This window comes from Drosophila albomicans, chromosome 2L, assembly GCF_009650485.2.
Source record: "Drosophila albomicans strain 15112-1751.03 chromosome 2L, ASM965048v2, whole genome shotgun sequence".
Taxonomy (NCBI): Eukaryota; Metazoa; Arthropoda; class Insecta; order Diptera; family Drosophilidae; genus Drosophila; species Drosophila albomicans.
Genome location: NC_047628.2, coordinates 29,630,459 through 29,656,232, shown reverse-complemented (window position 1 = coordinate 29,656,232; position 25,774 = coordinate 29,630,459). Strand labels below are relative to the sequence as shown.

The 25,774-nt window shown below is 41.0% G+C and overlaps 1 protein-coding gene across 1 annotated transcript in view; it reads right to left on the bottom strand.

Annotated features, from left to right (window-relative positions):
- LOC117566112 (zinc finger protein ush) overlaps positions 1-25,716 on the bottom strand; it is a 60,433-nt gene extending 34,717 nt beyond the window's left edge. Inside the window, exon 1 of the mRNA XM_034245582.2 lies at positions 25,576-25,716. Within this exon, the coding sequence (XP_034101473.1) occupies positions 25,576-25,618 (43 nt within the window). The 5' untranslated portion in view covers positions 25,619-25,716. The remainder of the gene's footprint in view (positions 1-25,575) is intronic.
- Between the last annotated feature and the right edge of the window lie 58 nt (positions 25,717-25,774).

Genomic DNA, 25,774 nt, shown 5'->3' with positions numbered 1-25,774 from the left:
AAAGGGTAAACGAAGGCGATTAGTGTGACCAGATATGCTTAAAAACTTGTAACATAATAAAGTTAGTTATTTTCAAAAGTGTATGATATAAACTTTCAAAATTCATATTTGATTTGATTTGATTTGAAATGATTTCATCTGTAATCAACCACATAAAAACCATAACATACTACGTACTTTTTTAAACATCCCTTTGTTAAGACTATTTCTTAAGTTAAATTTACATTTAAAAAAAAAAATATTCAAAAAACAAACAATATTAGTGAGACCAAAGATGGTTTACTAGAGAAAGTTTCTTCTAGTTTTTATAAAGAAAGTCAGACAGACAAATCTGTCTACAATATAGACTTAGACCCCTTCTTATCGCTGCGAATGTTGCAATCTGATTAAGAACAGTCTGATAGTCTGTTATAGAAGTGTTTCGATTGCCATCAAGTTATACTACCTTTCAATGCTATACAGAACGGGTATATTTATAGAAAGAGAGAGAGAGAGAGGTGGGGAAGAAAAAGCGCCGAGTCAGCGACAGTAACAAATCAAACAAGAGGCAATGTTGTTGGATGGCTGGCTGGCAAGGATCGCAAGGATAACAACAGAGTTTTGTGCTGCGCTAAGCGAGAAATATTAAAATATAATAATTTAGCTTATCGCGAGTGAAAAATCGCATTTAACTGCGCGCGAGCAACAACAGCAGCAGCAGCAAAAGGACAAGAGAAAAGACAAGACAGGACACGCCAAGGCCAAGACACAAGACTCAGGACAACAACAGCGACAACGACAACGACAGTCGAAGTAGCAACAACTATGCGGCAAGGATAAGGCAGTCAAGCGGCAACGGCAAATGGAAACGGCAACGGCAACGGCAACTTTGTGGCACAGCTGATAAGGCAGCAAGTAGAAGAAAGGACACAAAACAAAGCACACACACAAACACAAACACAAACACATACACAACAAAAGTGAGGAAGAGGCAAGGCGATTTTGTTGCTGGCTCGTTTTGTTTGTGTTTTTGTTGAAATTCGCGACCGGCATGGAACAGGCGCACAGCAAAATACAGAAATACACCGAAACAGAAAACGAAACAGCAGCAGTAGCAGCAGCAACATAACATAATAACAACAAAAACACACGCGCCAAAAAGGCAAATAAAAAGACGAACAACAACAAACAGCGCCAGGCAATTGCCACTGTGTGTGTGAGAGTGTGGAGCACACGCAAAATAAAAACGAGCCTCAAAGATAAACAACAACAACAGCACAAGAACAAATACACACACACGCAAGCCGGGGAGAGTAAGCGAGTCGGTGAGAGAGCAGCCAGCAACTGTATTAGCAAACAAACAACAAGTATGTACAAGTAAACACACACACACATATACACATGTATTCACACTCGGTGAGAGAACAAAGTAAGCAAAAGGTAAACAGCGGCCGGCGCTGCCGAAAAGGCAAACAAAACACAAACACAAAGCCAAAAGCAAAAACAACGACAACAACAAATGTTTTGGCTCGCCAACAAATAAAAACTGCAAGCAGCAACAACAGAATAAGACCAAGCATAACAACAACAACAGTAAAAGGTGTTCGTGTGTGTGCGTGTTTATCCTGTTTTAGGGAGAGAGAGTAAGTATGAGAGAGAATGCGGCAGCGCGGAGAGAGCAAAAGCTTCAGGCAGGCACGAAGCTGTCGCGCCATTTCGTCTTCGTGTGGCCTTCGTGTGTGTGCTTCGCACTCGTGTCTTTGATAAGCACAGTTGCTTCTAGTTGTTGTTGTTCTTATTGCTGTTGCTGCTTTGGCCGATTGCCAAAGTTTAGCAGATAAATCAAAGACAGTGACTGAGTGTGTGTGTTGGAGTGAGATAGGTAGCTGCTATTTACTAACCTAATAATAATAATCTCCAAACTGGGCTTTCGCACATGACTCATAATTCCCCCCCGTTCCTCTTCCTCTAGCCACCACACACATAATCATAATCAAAAGCAGAAAGAGAGAGAGAGAGGGGGAGAAAAATGCATAAATACGTATTTAAAGCGAGCGAAATTTTATGAAACGTAAAACTTGCGATAAGATGCTGCACACACACACATCACGCTGCATCCTGTCAGACACACACACACACACATACACATACAAAGAAAGAGACTCTAAAGCAGGCAGCAGGCAACTATTATATGCATCGTCATTACGAGTTGATTACGAAGTTTAGACGTTGCTGCTGCTTCTTGCGCTGCAGCTGCAGGCGCTGCTCGGAGGGGAGAGAGAAGAGGGGGAGGAGGGAGGGAGGAGTGTTCTGATAAGTGTCGTTGTAGTTGTAGTTAGTGTCGCACAAGCGAGGCAAGCAAGGCAGCAAAAATGATACATTTTAATGCGAATCTTGATAGCAGCACAGATTGCTGTAAAAAGAGGAAACAAAACTCCTGCACACACACACACACACACACAGACACACACTTACAGAGATGTGCATGCATGCTGGAAGAGTGCACACGAGATAAGCGCGCTGCTCATTCGTGTGACAGCTGAAGAAGTTGTAAGCGCACCCAACAGCAGAGAAGAGGAAGAGAATGAAGAGAAGGCTAGCTGGGGAAGAGGAAGAGTGCTTGCAATCACTCGAATATTGCATTAACAGGCACGTAAGGCACTCACACACACACACAGACACACTCACACTCTGTCGCAGTCGCGTTGCTCGCAATAAAGACGTTGACTGTGAAAAGTTTTTGTAGTGTGTGCCCAAAAAGTTGCCAACGTTGCGTATACGTAACGTAACGTAACATATAATATTGCTCATACGCCGCATTTAGCTGACAACCCTCCAAGTTGTCTCTGTGTTTGTGTGCAACGTGATTTCCTGCTTACAGCTAAGATGGACAGAGGGAAGGGGGAAGGGGGGAGGAGCATTGGCAAATAGGATGCAAAATGCTTGCAAGTAACTGATAATTCGGTAGCTGCCTCTTGCTTTGGATGCTGCTGCAGCTGCTGTTGCTCTTATCTGCAGCACAATTGGGGGCACAGTTGGGGAACTGCCACTGGCTCGTTAGATAAGCAGCAAATGTGTGTTGCATGCCACACACACATACATATATAACTGTAGTTGCTCTTTGCATATGGATAAATGCAGATGGAATATGTTATGTATTTTTATGGTCGCATATGCCTCGTAATTCGAAAACTTCTAATCTGTCGATGAGATGCGCAGATTGCTGCCTTGGATAGCTGCCGTCCATTTGCAGTCCCCCCGTCTCCCCTCCTCGCTCTCTCTCACCTCTGTTCAATTGAAATCGTAAATGAGATCGAAACAGCGCTCGTTACGTGGCCATTTGCCCGTTTGGCTAATTACACATGTGAAAGAGCGGTAAAAGCTCAGAGCATTTGCTGTGCTGTGTGCTGTCTGTGGCAGGTGAACGACCAAAGAGAGAGGACAACACAATAATGCCTAAAACGCATCGTCGTAATTACCAGATATAATCGCTTCGTTTATATATAGAATATATATGGCAGCATTTTATATAAATTGAATTTAAACACACACAAAACAATTGCGAATTGTTGATCAAATTGCAATTTAGAAGCGAGTGAAAAGGAAAGCAGGGGAGGGGGAGGAATATGCCTGACATCCACAACTGTTCACACACGCCTCGCGTTGTCCTTGTCCAGGCTGCAATTAAACCCACTGATGTGTAAACTTAAAAATGCCGATAATATTGTCAGCGTTTTCAATTTGCGCATACAAAAACGTCATCAGCAGCAGCGGCAGCCGCAGTCAAAAGTGGGCGTGGCACACAAAAGGCCGCACAATGCGAGGCGCAACAGTTTCGAGTCGAGGTTGAGGTCCTTGTCGATTGAGTCGCCGCTGAGTTGCTGTCAACACGCCGCGGCGATGGCAAAAGGCGACACAGCAACAACAACAAGAGCAACAGCAACAAAGGCAAACCACAATGCGCGCTGCGAAATTTACAAAATAAAAGCAACAACTGAATTGAATGTGGGAAATTCGATTGCGATTTCAATTTGAATGCAATCGATACGTGACGACGACGACGAGTTGCAGCTTTCAACAGCGACGGCAACTGATTGGCTTTCCCGCTGCAAGAGCAAACGAGATGGCAAGTGGGAGACAGACAGAGAGAGAGAGAGGGAGATAGAGTGTGAGGCAAGTTGTCGAAGCAGCTTGCAAGAACTAAACCAAAGCAAGTCTTCAAGCCAGACTCAGAGCAAAGCGTAGCTGTAAAACCAGATTTGGGGCGGCGCTAGCGACAAGAAAAGAGCCACCAATCAGAGCGCGCTCTCTGGCTGTGAGAAGAGGAGAGCGGAGAGAGGGGGCGACGATTCAAAATGGTTGACTGAAGACCAAGAAGCAACCAAGCAGCTGCAGATGCTGGCGACGATAAAGCGCCAAAGTGCGTTGATCAGACAACGCGTGAAACGTTTTTCCCAGGCAACCAAAAAGAGAGATGGATATAAGAGAAGAGAGAGAGAGAGAAGTGCAGAGAGTGTGAGAGAGAGAAGAGCAGAGAAACTTGCTAGTCCTTGGTGGAAACCAGTTTGTCGCGTACTTTGCATACTCGTAAATCTGTTGACAGCTTTTCCAGCCGCCAATTGCGCGTGTGTTGCACACAGAGTTCGCCATTCTTCTGGCTGCCCCCAAATGTGGCAGCAACAACGCGCTTCTCTCTCGCGCTTATCGCGCACAGCAAAGTGCGACGATCGTCATCGCAAAACTGGTCCACTTAAAGCGAAGGCACACGGCCAAAGATTCGAGCTGAAGATAAGCTTAAAAAACAAACAGAAACAGAAACGAAATAAAATAAAATCAATTCTCGGTGTTGATGATTTCATGCGCCAAATTTGAAATCGAATTGAATCGAATTTTAAATGACACCTCGAGAGAAATGAAATAAAATCACTTAAGGCCGCCTTTGCATATATGTATGTATGTTTCTCTGTTTTGTCTGCGTCTTCTTCAAGATGCCATAAATTACGAGACGAAATATTTATATATACAGATATGCGAGCAATTTAATCACGGCTGGCGAATCTCAACGAACGGCGCACGCTGCGTATACGGCATTTTATCTACAGCAGAGTCCAGCAGACAAATAGCGAGAGAGTCACTCAGTCACTCAGTCAGTCATTGTTGTGTTTTATCATTATCCAGCAGCAGCAGCAGCCGAAAAAACAGCACACGTTATGAAGCGAGGGTTGTACGATAAGTTGTTCTATACAAATTAACATCAATCGAAAGGTGTTTAGACAACTTTTGAAGCTGCCCTCGCATACACACATATTTTAATGGGCATTTCAATAAAATAAAATTAGAAATTTATGGAAATTGCCATCGTTTGGCAGATAACGAAACTTAAAAGCTTAAAACTAAAATGTGTCGTTAATGCGCCAGAGATCGTCAACTGCGATTTCGATTTGGAATCAAGTATTGTGAATATTGAGTCCAATCGAATCGAAACGAATCGAATCGATTTCAATGCAGTGAATGGACACAAATGTAAATCCCACTTCCACTCACATCAAAAAATGTGCCGCGCAACAATATTTGCACAGCAGAGAAGAGGAAAGAGAAGAGGGGGAAGCAGAGGGAGGAAGCAGTCTGATGCAAATCTGGCATCCTTCAGCTGTCAGCAGGACGCATGTAAAAACTGTGCAAATATCAGAGCAACAACAAACATGAAAAATTAACATAAACTGTGCAAAAGTCTGTTGCCTTTTTTTCTGCTTCTTTTTTGTTGCTGTCACACTCAAACACACACACACACATACACATTCGCAGTGCAACAGCAGCAGCATCATCAGTCAGTGTCAGAGCAATGGCCTTTTGTCAGCTTCCGCTGCACGCCGCCATTTTCCATTCCCATTCTGGCATTTTCCAACACTCTATTTTCTTTTTTTTTCATTGTATTTTGTTTGCGCTTCACTCTCTGTTGATTTCCTATAAGCGTTTTCATTTGTTATGCCACAAAAAAAGCAACAACAACAACAACACGTCTTTTATTGTTGTTATTGTCACTAAAAAGCGCACTTTAGATTTTGACAGCGATGCGGCTTTGCTGCTGATGCTGATGTTGCTGCCACAAACCGACGACACACGAAAAAAGTCAATGCAACATTTATTCAACAGTTGTAAAGCGCAGAGAGAAAAACGTGATAAATAAAGGCCAATTGATGTCAGCTTCTATGGCGAATAGATTACAATAATTTATGCAGCGCTTTCCATTAAATATCTACTAACAGCAATTGATCTTATAATCGCTTCTACAATTTGACCTCTAAGAGTATTTTGGAATGTAAGGATTAAAGCTGAAATACGTTTAATTTTTATAATTTCATATTTTCCATTTAGTATTTTCTATACTATGGACAGGACATATAATAAATTCAAATAATTCGTGTCAATATAAGAATCTTTCATTTCATTCATGTATTTGAATTTTGCCTTTATATTATGGAATCTCTACTCACCATTATAGTATGTAATCTTTAATCATCAATTTAAATTATTTCTTTATACCTCTGACATTCCCTAATTGATTTTACAATCGTAACTCCAATTTGACTTCGAAAATTATTTTAAAATTGAAGTATTTATGCTCACTAAATTTAATATCTGTAACTATTTCATATTATCAATCAATTAATTTAGTCTAGAAAAAAATTCTAGTAATTGTTGAGAATATAAAAACCTTTCATCTTAAGATCAATTTTCATTTGAATTCTTTCCTCAAGGTATTTTTATTTTGCCTCACTATTTTCTATCCCAATTTACTAATTTATTTGTAAGAACTTTATAGTATGGAATCGCTACTAACAATTTTACAATTTAAATTATTTCTTTCCCTTACTCATTTCCTAAAGATTTTACGTTTAATATACTTTTCAAAGGATTCATAAATTTTTTAGCTTTTATAAATAAATTTTTATAAATGTTTATAAATTAACGAATTCATCAGTGACTATTTCTTTTATTTCCTGAATAACATTTCAAATTAATATTGTGACGCAGCAGCTTAATTATTTCGTTCAGTTCTATCTTTCCTTATCAAATTATTTTTAATAGCATTTTTAAGCTCTATATTTACCTAGTTTTTTTTAAAGTTATATATTTACATTTTTATAAGTTAACGAATTCATCAATTAATATTTCTTTTGTTTTCTGAAGACCCTTCAAATAAATAATATGGAACAATAACTTAGTCTCTCTATCTGTCTTTTTCTACCTATCTCTGCATAACTCTTTCAAATTCTGCCAAAATAAAAACTAGTTTTCATACAGGGCAATTGGCAGTCGATCAGTCGCGTTATGCTTTACTTATTTGCGTATGTAAAGTTTAACAAAAAATGAATTTCAGTTGTTGTTATCGCTGTGGCTATCTGCGGCTCAGTTGAGTTGAGTTGAGTTGAGTTCAGCTCAGCTCAGTTCGATTCAGTTCGGTTTGCAGCGGTTTTTATGTCCGCCCACAAATTTATATGGCCTGCGATAAGTGCGATAAAGCGAGTACACACACACACACATATGCGTACACACACACATACATACATTAACTATGCTATATAGTATGTGCATATTCGCTATACATTTCTGCGGGAATTATCGCGAAGGGGGAGGGGGGCAAAAAGAGTTCAAAAGATGCCCAAAAACGTGGCGATAAAGGGCAACAAACCCGCATCCCAAAAAGCAACTGAAACAACACAACAGCTCAAAAGAGGCCAAAAACAAAATGGCGACGCTGCTGCCAGCTGATTGGTCGACTGGCAATTGTCTTATCAGCGCGAGATATCAGCGCCGGCGCGAAAAACTGATAAGATAAGCATTCTATTGTGCTGGGCAATTGAATCGCTAAGAGTTGGGGGAATGCATTAGAGAAGAGAGGGGGAGAGGAGAGGGAGAGGGACAGACAGCTCTTGGCACTTCCTGATGCGCCCCTCGCACGCGACATTTTAATTAAAATATTAAAGCAAAGAAAATGAAAATCGATTCGAGTCGCTTCGTTTGGCGTCGACAGCTAATTGGCAGTTGAAAATTTGAAATTTGGAAGTCAAAAGTCGGCTGCACAATCACTTTTCCTGTTGCCTCGCGTTGGGATTCATATTTATCATGCAACATTGCAACAACAACAACTGCAACTGCCACAGCATACAAATGTAAAGGAAGAGAAAAAAAAACACGTTGCAAATCCAATCAGAATTGCACAAGGGAAATGGAGTTGCAATCTCCCATTGTTGTTGTTGTTATTGTTATTATGGCTGTGGCAAAGCAATGGAAGTTGCCACAAAATCGGCATCAATTTAATATGGCAGCAAACGCGAAACGAGAAGATGGAGACGGAGACAGAGAAGGAGAAGGAGCGCCCCAAAATGATTTCAATGCAATTCGCACCTCATAAATCACGAAACGTGTCCCAAGTGCACGGCCAAAAAGAAGTTTGGCTAGAAAAGATTGCAACAGAGGCAGCAACATTGGCAACAGCAGCAGGTCAGGAAATAGCTGGAAGAGAGGGGGGCAAAGGGCAGTGTTAGGTGGGATAATGCGACCAAACCGAAGCAGACTCAGCGACTCTTGCTTCAATTTGTTGGCCAAAGGGAAAGAAACTGAAAGAAAACTATGGGAACAGCTTAGATACTCAGCTTTTTGATGCATTCAATATCGCAAGCTGATCCGAATATTGCAGTCTTTGCATTTCTTTACTACTTTTTGGGTGAGCGTGCTCGACTGCGAACAACTCTAAAGCAAATTTACACTCTCTGGCAAGTTGAATATTCATAGTAATATTGTATTTACAGAGTTTAAAACGTGTTAAGCTGTTCGGAGTAAAATTTAAATAGATTTGCTTTTGTTTAAGAGCGAGAGTGCTCGACTGCAAGGCACTAATTTTAGTACTACTAGTGCTAAACTTTTTACTTTTTTGAGTAGTCTAAACTTGAATTGAATTAAATTTAATAGAACAGTAATCAAATAGTCTGTAATTTATTACAGTTCAATATTTCTATACTAAAATAAATCAATCATAATTTTGACTATGTAAAATACTATTGAAATTAATAAATTATAATAAAATCTGTGTTGCTTAAATGTAAATTTGGAAAAATTTAACACAATGCTAACACAAAGGTGGTTTAATAAAATATATAAAATAATAGTTGTAGAATTTACTAATAACTCATTATTCTCCAAATATGTCTTTAAATAAATTTAAATAAAATCTTTAGTAATCTCATGTCATTAAAACAAACATAGTGTAATTTTAACTTTAGCTTTCTATATTCTTTAATCTTTAATATAAAATAAATTATGCTCTGCCTTTCTATGTTCTACACTCTTAAGTCATCTATATCCTTTATTTATCATAGCAAGTTAATCTATATAATTTATGCTCTGCTTTTTAAGTGTCCCTATAAACCTTTCTTTTGGCTATCATAATGCAAGTTGTCCGCATCTCAAACTCAGCTGCTTTGGCTGACTGATATAATTTGGTGTAAGACGAACAGTTAGATGATTGTTAAGTGGTTGCCATTGGCGAATTAACAGCTAGAGAGAGAGAGAGCGAGAGGGGAGGAAGTGGGGTCAATTGGCACTAGGCTGGGGATTGGGGCTATGGAATGTGTGGCCATTAATTGAAAATGCCTCGACTAGCCAAAGCCAAAGCCAAAGCCAAGGCAAAAGCAGTTAAGCGCAGTCTCGAGAGAGTTAAGAAGTTGAGGCTAAAATGAAAGATGGTGTCGAATCGTGCCCAGCTTGAAGTTGATCCACACACACACACACACTGGCACACCAATCATGATGGCATGCAAACGTAGCGAGTGTGCAACGCCCCTAGAAGATGAAGAAGAAGAAGCTGCACTTGAACTGAGCAACTGAGCAACTGAGCAACTAAAACTGGAGCTCAACTTCGAGGTTCTCGCTGGCTGCTCGTGCTGCGGGCTCGCTTATAAGCTGCTGATGATCTCTAGCTGATGCGCGGCGCTGATGCTGAGGCAATGAGGCAATGAGGCAACTGCAAACTGCAGCCAACGAGCCGTGAAAGTGTTATAATGCCAGTCAAGAGAGAGAGAGAGAGGAGAGGAGCCATGTTTGGCTTGGGCTTTAGTTCTGCATGCTGTTGTGTGTCATATCATAATCACAATCGCTAAATAGACCACGCCCATATGCGGTCAAGCGTTGCCCCCTTCCCCCCAACAGCAAAGTAAATCACAGTCGAGCATTCGAATATCGATATTTCGCATACAAATAGAGCTCTCTCGCAGTGGGTGCTCAATTCGTGCAGCTACAAATTGTGACTCCAAAGGAGCGAGAGACTGAAGATTGCAAATACTGAAGACTGAAGACTGACCCCAGCTGAACCAGCACGTTGTTGTTGTTGTTGTTGCTGTAATAAACGTGGCTCGAACTATTTGGCAAAACAAAATTAACACCTTTTCAGCTGCTTCAACTGCCTCCTGCTGTTTGTTGTTGCACGAGCTGATTTTACATTTCAGATGTGGCAGAGAAAGAAGCGAAACTCTGGCTGAGAATTGCGATTGCAGTTGCTGTGCTTGCTGCTGTGGTTGCTGCTGCCTAATTGGCATGCTAAACAAGCTGCGTTCAACACGATCTACCAGGCGTATCAGAGACGGACGGACAGACAGACAGACAGGCGGAGCGCAGTGTCATTGTCATTGTCGTTGCTTGTTTGTTGCCTAAATGCGACCATTGAATTGGCGTCCCAACTCGACATTAGTTTCACACGAACGCCCACACAGCAGCCAAAGAGAGGTGAAGGAAGAAGAAAGAGGGGAGCACAGCAGCTGGACAGACAACCAAAGCAAAGCAAAGCAAAGCGTGGAAAGACTGACGATGGCCATCTCAAGAGACCCCGCTTATTAGCCTCGGCTTTGGCATTCCCTTTTGGCCACATTCAACAGGCGAACCAACCAAAAAAATCGAGAGTGAGAAAATGCAGAGCTTATCAATTTCCCAGATGCTGCTTTTCTTTTGTTTCTCTCCCACTCGAAATAATACTCAACTTTAATAATAATAATAGTACCAAAATAGAGGTGGAGAACAATCGATGGCACTATTGACACTATCGATAATTGAGCGCTATCGAGCTACAATCTAGTCACGACATAATTATCATGACTACTGTAAAGAATGCAATACAAGCGATAATACGTTAAAATTAGAATGTCAGGCGATATTATCGATAACAATCGATGGCACTATCGATGTCTCAAAATTGAATACCTATGGCGCCTACTAGCGATAGTTCTCCACCTCTACTATCGATACTATATCGATGTTTGCTTACTATCGATGCTACTATCTACTATCGATGTTGCTTACTATCGATAGTTCTCCACCTCTAATATCGATAGTGGAGAACTATCTTGACTACTAAAAATAATTCAATACAAGCGATAATACGTCAAAATTTGAGTGTCAGGCGATATTATCTGCGACAATCGATGGCACTATCGATGGCTCAAAATTTACTATCGTAGAATACCGATGGCACAATCGATGGTTCAAAATACCGATGGCGCCTACTATCGATAGTTTTCCACCTCTACTATCGATAGTAGAGACCAAACCAAAGTCACATTTTGCGCGATAAATTGGCTAATAAACAAATCGCAAATCGCGTCGAATATCAAGTAGAAATACCACAAAAAAAAAAAGAGGAGAAAAAAGCCCTAGCAAATACTGAGAATTACGTGGCCCCCAAATGAGCGATAAGCAAAGGCGAATTTTGTTTTCACAAACGTTTGCCAGAGAGTGGTGCAACACAGCCACAGCCAGAGCAACAGCAGCCACCACAGCACCAACAACAGCAACAGCAAGAGCACATATGGATATGCATGACAGATAACAGCTCAACAGAAATTGAAGTCGAAAACACACACAGCAAACAACAAAAAGCTAAATCAGCGCTACAAAATCAGCTAAAAAACAAAAATAAAAACCCAGGCGACAGTTGCCCCCGCACTCCCCGCTTTCCCCTCCCTCTGTCGCTCTCTCACTCAGTCTGTTGTCTCGCTCTTTTCAGCTGGACAACGAGGAGGCCCAACATTTTGGATAACAAACTCAAGATATGCACTCACTCGAAGTCGAAGCTCTTTTACCTCAGTTCAGACTGTCCTTTGGCTGCTTTGTTGCCTTACATTATGACGCCAAATGTTGCTGCCCAGGCCGCCCAAGGTTCAACTGTTGCTGTTGCTGTTGCACGTTGAAGAGTCGCCTCAGAGCTGCGAGTTGCGAGGCTTCGCTTCACTTCGCTTCGTTTTACTTGCCTCGACGATGCTCTGGAACGCGCGCTTATCGCGTTCTTCTTACTGCTGCACTCAACGCTAATCTACATGGAATTATCGCCACACACACAACTTCCACGCTGGCTATGAGTCGAGAGACTCTTCTCTCTCTCACTCTCCCGCTCTCTGCCGCTCGAGACATTGAAAATTAGCGTCGCCAAGTGAATCATGCGGCTTGGCATGCCGGTTCATGGATAAGCTAAAGAAGAAGAAGAAGGCAAACGTCGCTGCACTTATAAAATAATTATAAGCAGTCGAATTAGCCATCTCTCTCCTTCTCCCTCTCCCTTTCTCTCTCTCGCGCTGTGGCGCTTCACCTGCCCCACAAACCAAAAAAAAAAAAAGGTTTGCTGCGGCGCCAAGTTATCGTCGCTTGGCCATTTCGAGCGCGTCTTTATCAGCGGCTGAAATGGGATATGAAAAGTGGATAGTGACATTGAAGCGATAGAGCCACAAAATAATGCGGGCAATGCCAACTCTATTCTGAAGTGGAGACTGCAGTCAGCGGAGTCTCTCTTTTTGGGGGGCCGATTCAGAATTCCTTTTTTCGCGCTGTAATCGACAAAAATGCCTTTAACTTTGACGTTGACGTCGCGCGCGTTTTCTAATCGCTGACCTCGATCTGCACAGAGAGACATTAAACACAGAGACAGAGACGGAGATAAAGAGAGAGAGAGACAAAGTCGGGGCATGGCAACCGAAATTCCGAAGACCAAAAACCGAACTGAAATCAAAATCGAAAAGCAAACGAAATAATGACAGGCAATGAAAATGAATGTAAAGCACAAAACAAATGCCATGCAATGTACCACGTAAATCATAAATGCTATCAGTCCAAGAGATCGACAAACGGATGCTCTGCTCCAGAAGCAGCAGCAGCAACAACAAACATAATTAAGAGCAAAGAGACAGCAGCAGCAGACGATGCTGAAACTGAAACTGAAGCACAAACCAAATGACGACCGACCAAACGATAGATAGATAGATGGATGGCTCGACTCTACACCCCGCTCTCCCTTCTCTGCCCTCTCTCTGCTCTGACATCTCCTCAGCCCACCAGCGACTAATGGCTGCCATATCAGCACCAACAACATCACCAGACCGTGCCAGCAATTCAGTCAGTCAGTCAGTTAGTCAGTCAGTCAGGCAGCGCCCAAGTCAAAGTACTATTAGCTTGTCTAGATGGGCTGCGATAGGCGACGATAAGCGGGGGGCAAGATGAGCGATGGAAGAAGCTGCTGCTGCTTCTGCTTGATGTTGATATCAGCCAGCGAAAACAACAAGGAATTGAGCAAAACAAAGGTTCAGCTAACAAAAAGATACCCTACAAATTAACTTAAACTAAAAAGTTGGATAAGCCAAAGTGAGCAAGCAATTCCTTAGTTAAAAACCTCAACATTAGAGTCACTAAAATGTAAGCTAGGCATTTAAAGGAATTGAGAATTAGAAGAAGTAAGACCGTTCAATATTAAAAGAATTCAGAATTATAAAAAACATCAGTTCAATAAAATAATTGAGATAAATCTGCAGTAATATAAGTAAACACTGCAATATCAATAAAACGAAGACCAAACTAACCGACACTATAACAAAAAATGATTAAATAAATTATTATTATAAGTAGACTGTTAATAAATACACATATAAGAAGACACTAATTAAATATCAAGGATAAATCAATCATAGAGTTGAAAATATACCAGATTGTCAGGATAAATCGAGTCTTATAAACAAATGAATACAAGAATAGCAACATCAATAATGAATGAAGTTTCTTATTCAAATATGTAATAAATGAAATATTGTATAAAGTAATTGTTGTTTTTAAGCACATAAAAAAGTCAATTTAAGTTGATTAGCAAAACTATCAATTATTATTATTATTATTTGAGCAAAACTATCAATTTTAGTACTAAAAAGAGTAGATGACAATCTATAGAAGAGAAGCTGCATTTTCAGTTCAGTTTATATTTATAGTTTCTATTAGCTTGCTTAGCAACAGGAATGCAATTTAGAAATACTTTCAAATCATCATCAAGCAAAGCTTTCGTATATAAAATGAAATGTACTTCGCTCTCAACTAATGCAGTGCATATCTTAAAATCAATATCAGCAGCCTCATCTGCACTTCAATTGCCAAGTTAGCAACCTAAAGCAGCAGCCGCGTATGAGAACAAAAGCAATTAGCTAAGAAGGAGAGAGAAGAGAGGGAATGGCGACAAAATGTCTTTATTTATTTTTGTTCATTTGCTCAATTTGATTTCAAATGAAATTCATATTTCGCGATGCGGATAACAACACAGAGAAGTCAACTTGCTTTCGAGGGGGCAACAAGGGAACAAGCACTCGCTGTCCTTATCAAAGCCCCGAACAAATGACGCACGACGCAAAGCGTGAGAGCAGAGGGGGAGAGAAGTGGAGGAGGGAGATGCTTGGCAGATTTGAAAATGTCAACTCTGGCAGTGTGGAATTGTGTTTGTGTTTGTTGTTGAAATGCCAATCAATGACATCATAAATCGATGTCCACTTCAAGCAGCTCTCGGCTGACGTGGCGTATGCGCAACTTTATCTAAATGCCATTTAAGTCAAAGTGGGGAAGAGAAGGAGGGGAGAAGAAGGAGAAAGAGAAGGGGAAACCTACTTGGCTGCCCACTCAGCAAGACAGTTGCGCACATTTGTGGGCCATAATTAAAATGTTTTAATGCCCAAACGCAAAGCGAAGACACAACTCGAAGTCAGCACAGCATTAAGAGCAACTTGTTGTCCGTCCACTGTCCACTGTCCACTTTCCACTTGGCTGGCATTCAAATTGCATGTGCGTCGGCATCCTTGAGAGGACAAGCGACTTTGTTGGAGGCTCTCGAACACGTTGTTAACATTAATTTTGCGCCCTGCGGCGACGCGCGCGCATCACAGCGTTGCAAGTGAAGCGGCAGCGAGGGAGCGGGGAGAGTGCAACATGTTGCAAGCACAGGGCGCCTAAGGACGGCGGCAATTACGCTAAACTGAACAAACAGCGAGGCTGTAAACAAACACGCATCCATCAGCAGACGCAGCAGAAGATTTTTGCAGCAGTTTCAGTTGCAGTTGCAGTTTGCTGGCTTGCAACAGGTCTTTGCCACGCAGCGTGCAAACCCGTTTCTCTCTCTCTCTCCCTCTCTGTCTGTGCCTCAACACTCTCTCACTCTTTATCCCTCCCTCGGCTCAACTGCGATTTGCTGCGGCTTGAGCAGCGCTTAATGGCGCCTGTTGCCATGTAAATTATGCTTCCTCAACACTTCAGTTTATACGCTGCCGCCAACTGATAAGCGAATGGGGCAACAACGACTAAGCCAACTCTCAGCTCTTTAAGTTCATTGCTTGACTTACTGGCTTCCAATTGAGGTTCATGGCTTGAATAGCTGACTAATTGTTCTAATCCCCAAAGATGGGATTAGAATATCAAATTTACCATTTACAATTTGCCTTTCATAATTTGAAATTTATATAAGGTAATAAATATGTTTAAAAATTCTATAATCATCTTCTATTTTCAAAATATTACTATTTTAAGGTTTTTATAATAACAATTTGCCTAAAAATTATATTTCTTCATCTTTTAATATAAAACTACATTTTTAAGGTCCAACTTTAAGTAAAGAAATGTAAAAAGATAAAAGCTTGAAAGGTTCAATTTCTATATAACATATTGTAAATTCAAATGTGATGTTTATCAAAATTCAAAATATATATAATATTCATGTTAAACTTTAAATAAAGAAATATTATATAAATAGAATAAAAGCTGGAAAAGTTAAATTGCTATATAGCGTATTGTAGATTCATATGTGAACTATATTAACAAGTAAGAAAGCTACAGTCGAGTGTGCTCGACTGTGAAATACCCGCTACCCATTTTGAATAAAAGCAAAATATTACGGTAATAATCTCAAAATATTAAAAATAAATATGCATGTATTTTCGATCGGGATTTGAACTCGAGCTCCACCGACCGGGTGGTTAAAAAAAAAAAAAGTTTGTACTTCGAGCGGGTTTGAACCCGGGCACCACAACATGCGCGGCTTGCACTCTACCACCTGAGCTATCGCATTGCTTAAGAACCCCTATGCATACAGATGCTAATATAGACGAGCATGTATATACGTATACGCATACATACAATACATACATAGCAGGCGGTTTTGCTCATACAAAATATTTCTTTAGTAAAATCCACAATTTTTATTTATAATTGTTGTAAATACGATAAAAAAAAAAAAATTTTGTTCCCCGAGCGGGCTCGAACCCGAGTCCCTCGACTACCGCAACAGTAATATGCTTGCACTCTACCAATAGAGCTATCGCAGTGCCTCTTGCATACAGATACAAATATAGAGGCGAGCATGTATACGTATACGCATACATACAACACATACATAGAAAGCGTTTTTGCCCATACAAAACTATTTCTTTAATAACTTCTACAATTTTTATCTGATCGCAACCAAATTTTCAGCAATCATAAATGCTATAGTTATTATTGTATATACCAAAATTCGCAATTCTAGCTTTACAATTACGCTTGTTATTCGATTTTTTTGATTTGCGAGGGCGGAAGTGGGCGTGGCAAAAATTTGAAACAAACTTGATCTGCGTGCAAACATAACAAATGCTGTCGAAAAAAAATTATAGCTCTATCTCTTATAGTCTCTGAGATCTAGGTGTTCATACGGACAGACGGACAGACGGACAGACGGACGGACGGACAGACGGACATGGCTATATCGTCTCGGCTGTTGACGCTGATCAAGAATATATATACTTTATAGGGTCGGAGATGCCTCCTTCTACCTGTTACATACATTTCCTGCCGGCACAAAGTTATAATACCCTTCTACCCTATGGGTAGCGGGTATAAAAATCAAAATAGATCTATAAATATTCTCATTTGCCTGAAATTATGGATCAATTGCATGTTATTATTATTATGTATGCATATTGCAAATTATTTCTGAACGGTGTATAAAAAGCAACCTAATCAATATAGTAAAAATATTCTATCTTCCCCTTAAAAAACCTGTTTTATAATTCCTTACTCAATTTTGGACTCTTACTTTTCTATATCAATTTATGTTCACTTGCAAAATATTCCTATTTTGTTAAAACTCGAAATACACTTTTGTAAAGAGTATTCGCAGTGCGACTTGAAAGTAAGACAACTTCAAAAGTCCGCGTATCTTGTCAACTTATTTTGCCTGGACTCGAACTCGAACTTGGACTTGAAGACGACTTTAAGGCGACGCATTGGCGACGCATTCGATTGCCGGGCAGATAGAGAAGAGAAGTATGCGCTTATAAGTAAAACTCTTCTCTACTCTACGCTCTCTCTTTTTCTCTCGAGGAGTATTTGCCCTTCTTGCCTGAGATGAATCCACGTGTTGTGCGCATATCGCAGTATCATAATGGAAGACGAGACTCTGAGGCTGGCATTTAGATAACAAGTGGCGGCGAGGCAGAACTCAGGCTGTGTTGCATCTGCATCTCTCTTTGCATCATCTGCGTCATCGTCATCGTCATCGTCGAATGCCAGTTGGCCATTCAAATGATTAGGCGCAAAGTGCTCGACGATGACGATGGAAGACAGACAGGAAAGGGAAAAGAAAGCAATCCGAAATCGAGTCATGAGCTGCTCTCAATAATTGAGTTTGTCAAAATTGTCGAGACGATATGTAAGAGGAAAAGAGGAAGAGAGGAAGAAGTTATCGATAACAAGAGATCGCCGTCGTCGTATCTGACAAACATAATTCGAAATTGAGCTAATGAGATTTTTGTGCTGATGACGCGATTCCCCTTCCCAATAAAGAAAAGAATGAGACCACTTTATTTCTACTTTGATTTTCTTTTCTTTTTTTGGCAACAGACTGCGATAGTCATCAAATGAAACAACTACTCCCCACTCCCCACTCCTCCCCCTCTGCCCCCGTTTAGTTGTGGCACAACATGTCGCGAACTCGTTCGTTTCCATTTGGGAACATGAATGATTCGTTTTTAATCTTTGATTCAATTTCTTCGTGTGTACTTTACTCAGTCTGTCTCGCTCTCGCTTATTGCCTTCTGCCTTCCTCCTGCTTTGCTTCTGCTTCAGCCAAGACGCGAACCGAGAGATAAACAAAATGGCCACCGATGAACGGAGGGGAAAGGAGGGGGCCCAAATGCCTATCGTTGTTTGTGATCGGCGCAAAGCTAATGGCATAAATAGATTTCATATTGTGCTCCCCCTTCACCCCTCCCACTCACCCCCCGCGACTGCTTGCAGACTTAATTACACACACAAACACACACCCATACACTGAAGGGGGGAGTAGGGGGACAGTGCTGCCCTGCGTTGCCTGCGCTGTTTTTTGATCAGCACATAAAATCTAGAAATATATTTTTATGGATTTTTAATCGATTGCCGCCGCTTGCGAGACACGACGACGCGTCGCAGTCGCAGAGCTTTCGAGTTGGAGTTGGAGTTGAACGTGGGGCACACACAAAGGCGGCAGCAGGCAGCAGTGTGGCAACAACAACAGCAGTGTGTGGCAGGCAGCAACGTCGCCAGCAAAGCAACATTTAAACTGCCTGCCATTCATTTTGTTTGATTGCTGTGCGTAAATAGAGCTACTCTACACTGGGGGAGGGGCAAGGGGGGTAATCAGCGAGTGGAGACATCGAGAGACAAACGTCGCGCGTCGTTTATCGTGTAATTAGTTTGCTGCAGCGCCTCCCTCTTCCCCTCCTCTCCCGCTCCTACTACCTCGATTCCCAATTGAGACATCCCAATTTTGGTTTAGGTTACCTTGCTGCCCCGCCTCCCTGCCTCCCCTGTGCCCCCTGTTCACCCGCCCACCTGCCTTATCTCTAATGACAAATGTTTGCTTAAAAATCTTTTAATTGCACTTGTTTTGGCTTCAGTTTCAGTTGCTGCTCGTCTCCTGATAAGCCAAATTAATCGCAGCACTTAAATTTTCATTTTGAAATGGGAACTCAAAGTGCGCCCCCCACTTGAGGGGGGCGAAGGGAGGTAGGGGGAGACATGCCAAGTATAAATTTAATCAATTTATCGCCCAAACGGAAAGAGGGAAGAAGTTCGAGCACAAAATGCTTGTAATTAATAATTGATTGATGAGCGAGATGCAAAAAGCGAGAAAGAAAGAGAAACTTGCGACCACCGGGGGATTAAGAAGAGCGAGTTCTAAGCCTGAGAGTGAGGAGAGTTATCTGATCCGATGCGATCCGATCCAGTTGCCGTTCCTCTGGTCTCTGGTCAATTAAACAGCGAGTGATGCGGACAACCGTTGCTGCTGATCGCTGGGAATAGATAATAGGACCTCGAGTGAACTTTATTTCAAGATAAGACGCAACGCAAGAGATTGATAAAGAAAGGCCCCAAACGAAATTGAACAGCGGCTGCTTGCTGACAATGACGAGCCACATCAGGCACATCAGCCACATCGACATCGACAACGAGGCATCAACTTAATTAAGTGGGTGGAGGAATACGTAGAAGAAGCAAAGATGATAATCTCCGATGATGTTTTGCGCGGCACGAAATTGAAATCGAATCGGCGAATCTAAAGTGGACTCAAGCAAACTCGATCTACATACATAGGTGGAGAGAAGAGAGAAGGAGAGGAGAGTTCTCCTCTCTTTGCCCTTCAGCCAATTATTTATGTGGAGCAACGTCATAGTAGAGGCCACCGATAACGATAGCGATTATCTTCGAAAAGTCAGGCGAAAAAACGAAACGAAAAAAAGTCCAAGTCGGAGCACTTCAAAATGTTGCGCTGGGGGAAAAGTACCCGATGTCCCGCTTGCGATAAAGTGTCCGAAATATGAGAATTTCAGATTCCCACCATGATATTCCTACACACACACACACACACACACACTAGAACACAAAGAGCAGACACGTTGCGGAAGCGACCCTCGCGATAAAGGCAAAAAAAAGCAAAAGCGAGCGTCGAAATCAGTGCACACTGTGGCTAGCCGATAACCGATAGTAATCGCGATAGTGATTAGAGCTGGACAACCGAAGACTCAAGAGTGAAGAGGGAAGAGTGACTAGGGGAAGCGAAGCATGAACTGACAAAGATTTATGGGAAGCGACGTCTTATCAATGCGACCAGGCGACAGTCGATTCTTATTTCGAATCAAAGCGAGCGCTGACGACCCGCTATAGTCCCCTCTCCCCCCTCTTGGTTGCCCCCTCTCCCTAGCTCATGATTGCCGATTTAGATTGAAGCCCACATTTGGGGCGGGAATGGAACTGATATCTGATGGCATCGCCGACAAATGCGAGCGACCAACGAAAATTAATTAGGCGTGCGCAACGATAGCGGGTCTTCCCCTTTCCTCCCTCCCTCCCTACACCCCCTCTTCTATCCCAACTCTCTTTCCACTGACGGTTGCCAAAATCATCAGCAGCTCGAATTAAGTCAAGTCCGAGTTGGAATCGCAAACCGAGTCCGAAGCAGATCGCTGTCGATAGCAGACACAACAAACAATATTGCCATATCTTTAGGAAAATGCACTGAGAGAAATACTAAGTTAATTTTAAGAACAACAATTTGTGAGTAGAGTTTTCGAAAATAAATTTCAAAGCTTTAACTGAACTGATCCTGAAAATCTCCTAATTCGACCTTGCTTCGTTTTGAGTTATAAATAAATAAAGTAAATTTATGAAGTACAGAGATAAACTCTAAAAAAATAAACAAAAGACAACAGCAAAATTGAGTTACTAATAGAATTGTTTTCAATGTTTTTATCAAGAAATGTTCAGTTAATTTTAAGAACAGCAATTTGTAAGCAGAGATTCGAAAACTAAATTTCAAAGTGTAAACTTCATAAGCAAATTTTGAAAATCTTCTAACTCGACCTTGATTCATTTAGAGTTATAAATAAATAAAGTAAATTTATTAAGTACAGAGATAAACTCTAAAAAAAACCGAAAAGACAACAGCAAATATAGAATTGTAAAATTGAGTTATTATTATCATTGTTTTGAATGATTTTATCAAGTAAACGTGTCGATTAAATGTGAAATGAATTGATTTTTTGTTGTTTTTTCAACTGTTTTACTTAGTACACTAAGCAGAAGTGTGTTGTGTGTTGTGTATGTATTTTGTACTCGTATGTAGTTGTTATAAAGTAGTTGCTGCATACTCTCTGCTGCCCTCATCACTGCTGCTGCTGCCCCCTCCCGGTTGCCCCCTTCTATAGCCATGGCAGCTCACAATCCGACAAGCCAAATCACATTGACATTTTTATCTTTTGTTGAAAATCTTTTGAAATTGTTATAAAACAGCCAGACGACGAGCTGCAGCAACAACAAAAATTGTTTTATGTATTTTTCAGTTTTTAGTTGTCGTTGTTGCTACAATTTCTGTGTCGTTGTTTTCAGTTCATTCTCATTTTGAAGCAAAGCGCGACAATCTTGCCATCAGATCAGCTGATAAGCGCGCGCTGTACAAATCATACAACAACAACAGCAACAACAACAACAACTTGGAACAGCTGTCCGCTTGTAGATAGCTGCGTGTTGTTGTAATTGCTGTTTGGCTTTTTTCTCTGCTTTTTTAGCTTTTTTTTTGTTGTTGCTTTTGCTGTGTGGTTGTCTCTCAAAATGACTACAAAACATTATCGCCGCCTGGGCATCAAATTTCAAGTTTATTTCGATTTCATTGACGATTAGAACAGCGATTCGAACACAACCCCTCAATGTCCCCCCTCTTAACCCCCTCCATCTTATATGGCAATGATTACTCAGCAATCTAAGATCTTGACTCGCCTGGCATTCCAATGCATAAAGTCACGCTGCCCAAACTTGAGTTCCTTCATCATTATCACATATCGCGATATCATATACAGAGTACAAAACTATATTATTCTATTCCTGCTCTCTATCGTTATTTTCGGCTGTTTGCAGTGCAGCTATTTTTAGCCAAATGCCACAACGAACAACGAAGAACGAACAACGATGCCAGCGATCTTATCTCTTCATACTGAATGCTTGAGATTACAAGAATTCCATTTCCATTTCATTCCAATTTCGATTTCGATTGCAGTAATCGCTGCACATAGTATTCGCTATCAGATCAACTCATCAATCATTGTTGTGCTGCTTGTTTTCATTGATAAATGTGTGCTTATAAATATTTGCACTCTGAGCTACAAGCCTAAAATAACTTTGTACTAAGTCCGAGTATCTTTGACGATGAAAAAGACAATAATAAGAAATGTCTACAATATTGACTTCTTATTTTTAGTAAAATTTGTTATTTATAAAGTCATTCACGTATATGTTTTTATCGCTCAAATGGAAAAATAAGCTTTACACCTGTCATAAAAATTGTCTAAAATAATTGAATTTGAATTTCACAGAGTTTTTTTTAGAAGTGTTTTGCACAAGAATAAAAATGTATTTCCAAATCCGAGTTTCCCCATCTTTATGCATCTTTATGCATCTAAAGTTTTGTTACAAGTCTTATTTTGATTTTTTAGAATGTATATTATTTTTATTATTACTATAAATATTATAGTAAGATTATTTCCCTTTCTATAGAAAAGTATTATTTTGAACTTTTAATTGTGAAATTGATACCGAATATCTCAAAATCGAGCTCTCATATATGATTACTTTCAATTTCAATTTTGAAGTTACAAAAGTTCCCCTATAGTGATTTGCATTCGCCTAAAACGTTCACAATATTCTAAATATGATTATTATTAATTTCAATTTTCAAGAATTACCCCTATAATGATTTGCATTCGCCTAAAATTGCTAGCGAGTATCTGCGAGTCGAGCAGACTCGTTTTAAAGCTTGCTCATTATTCTAAATATGATACTACACATTTATTTATAGCGACGACTGCTTTTTGTTAGTTCCAATTCCAGTTCCATAAGCGATAAGCACTCGACTCTGATTCTGACTCTGACTCTCGATATCGCAATTGTTTTCTGGCTGTGACTCAAGACTCAAGCGTTCCCAAGTTCCAAGTTCCTTCCCCCTACCACCCTCCCTCCCCCCCTTCCACCCTTGCTGCTATTGCTATCACTATCGCAGTTGATATGCAAATGTGCTGTCCAAAAAGCAACAACAACGAAAACAAAAACAAAAACAGTAAACTTAATGCGAGAAGTACAGAGAACGAAAACAACATTTTGTAATTTGTAATGCAAGTGACTGAAGTTGTTGCTGTCGTTCTCGTTGTCGTTGTCGTTGTCGTTGCCGTTGTTAGTTGTTATTATTGTTATTGTTATTGTTATTTATCTGCCTGCTGATATTTCCTGGTGCGATTTCAATGCAAAAACAAAAACGACATCGAAAAAACAAGAACACAACAACGACAAACGACAAAAGCTTATCTCGCGCTTATTAAACACAATGTCAAAATGGCCAAAGCTCTCGTATCGAGAGCTTATCTCTTGCTCTCTCGCATGCATCCCCCCTCCCCCTCTACCCACCCCCTCTCCACTTCGATGCTCGTAATTGAAGTGGACAACTCTAACGGGTAATCATCATCAGCAGCAGCACAGGGTGGCCTTGGTTAGCTATCTCTTGGTGTAACCTGAGCTTTGGCTTATCAGCAGCAGCAGCAGCAACTGCAATTGCAATACACACACTGTACACTGTGTGTGTGTGCACAACATACCTGCTCTCGGTATCGAAGCCCCACACAAAGCAAAACGGGCCGCTTGACACGTACCCGTCGATTACTAACGGGGAGCAGCCCATCACATCATCACATGGTCACACTCAAAGAGCGAGTGAGAAATTCCAACTGGAATCCAATTCAACTGCGCCCTGAGCTCTACTTGGAAATTGTCACCCGCATGACGATGACGACGATGGCGACGGCGACAGCGAAGGCAACGATGACTACGACTGTAAAATTGTGCTGGTCGTGTCTTTTGTTGGGCTCTGTTGCTTTTTGGCCAGATAATAGTACGAATAGAAGACAACAAAGCGAGAGAGTGAGAGGAACAACACAGTTGGCAATTAACATAAAATTAGTGATAAGAAGTAATTAAAATTTATAAAAAATAAACGCAACGTTTATCTATTCGCCTGTGTCGACCTGTGGCCCACAGGGACTCGACTTTGAGTCACGACTCGACTCAACTCAACTCGAAGCTGGCGTTGCCATATCTCACCGAAAAAAAAACAAAATAGAAATACAGCAAAGCGGACTACGCAATACATTTGCTTTGCACACAGTTTACGTTTTCATTGTTGTTGTTGTTGCTGCAGTTGTGATAAAAGTTTATCGACTGCGCGCTTTTAAGCTATAGAAATTTCAACAGCAGCAGCAGCAACAGCAACAAGAACAGAGGCAGCCATGTGGACGGCGCCGCAGCAAGTGTGCAAAAGATAAATATGCAAAGCGGCTCAGCACGACGCAAGAGAGAGAAAGAGAGACGGAGAGAGAGAGAGTGAGCCTATGATAGTGTGAGCTAGAAGAAAGCGACAGCAGGTGCAGTAACAGCAACAACAACAGCTGCATAGATAAGCACACTAATTTATCGAAACTGGAGCTGTTGCTACACTAAGACACACACACATACAGTTGCACTCTCTGTTGTTATCCAGTGTGTACACACTTTGTGCTTGGAACATTTTATTTGCATGACTAGTGATATCATTCTTCGAGTGAAGAAAACTAAAACCCAAATCGAATTGAATCCAAGCTCAACTGAACGAAACGTGCTAACTCGACTCGCCGATAAGGAGTTGAAGAAAGCTTCAGCACTCAGCTTAAGCTCCCCACAGCTCGACAGCTCGCAAAGCACGTACATTATCGATTCCAAAATGCATTCAGTGTTGTTGTTGATTGCGCGTCTCATATATCAAGCGACAAACAGCAAACAACGAAATGTAATTAGTTAATATCCCATAACAAGGTGTGGCCAATCGCCCTTCCTCGCTTCCAACTCCAATCTATAACGAAATTAGCTTAAAGTCGAGTCGCAGAACAAGTTGAATTCAAGTTGACAATCGTAATCGCATAGTTTGTTGTTTTTTTTCTTCGACCCTCCCCCTCCCCCTGCCGCTCCCCCACGCTAGTTAACAATCACAAGAACACGGAACACAGTTCGTTCACATGCTTTACTCGATATGGAAAACCCCGAAAACAAAAAACAAAACAACAACGAAGCTGACGAGCTGACAATGCTGATTTCGTTAATTTTTGAAAGCAGGTGTAAGTTATGCACTACAAATATACAGAGAGGGGGCAGCAAAGAGCTGCTTACACTCACCTTTATTCAACGGCTTTGGGTTCGACTGTTTGCGTCGTGACATTGTTTGCTTCCCAAATACGGCGGAGTTTTGAGCTCAGTTCAGAGAGCTGCGTTCTACATCAAATCCGCTGCATTTACATTTACCGCCGGCCACTTGCAATCTGCACACACATATAATCCACAAAAATCACCATCCACTACTCACTATCCACACTTC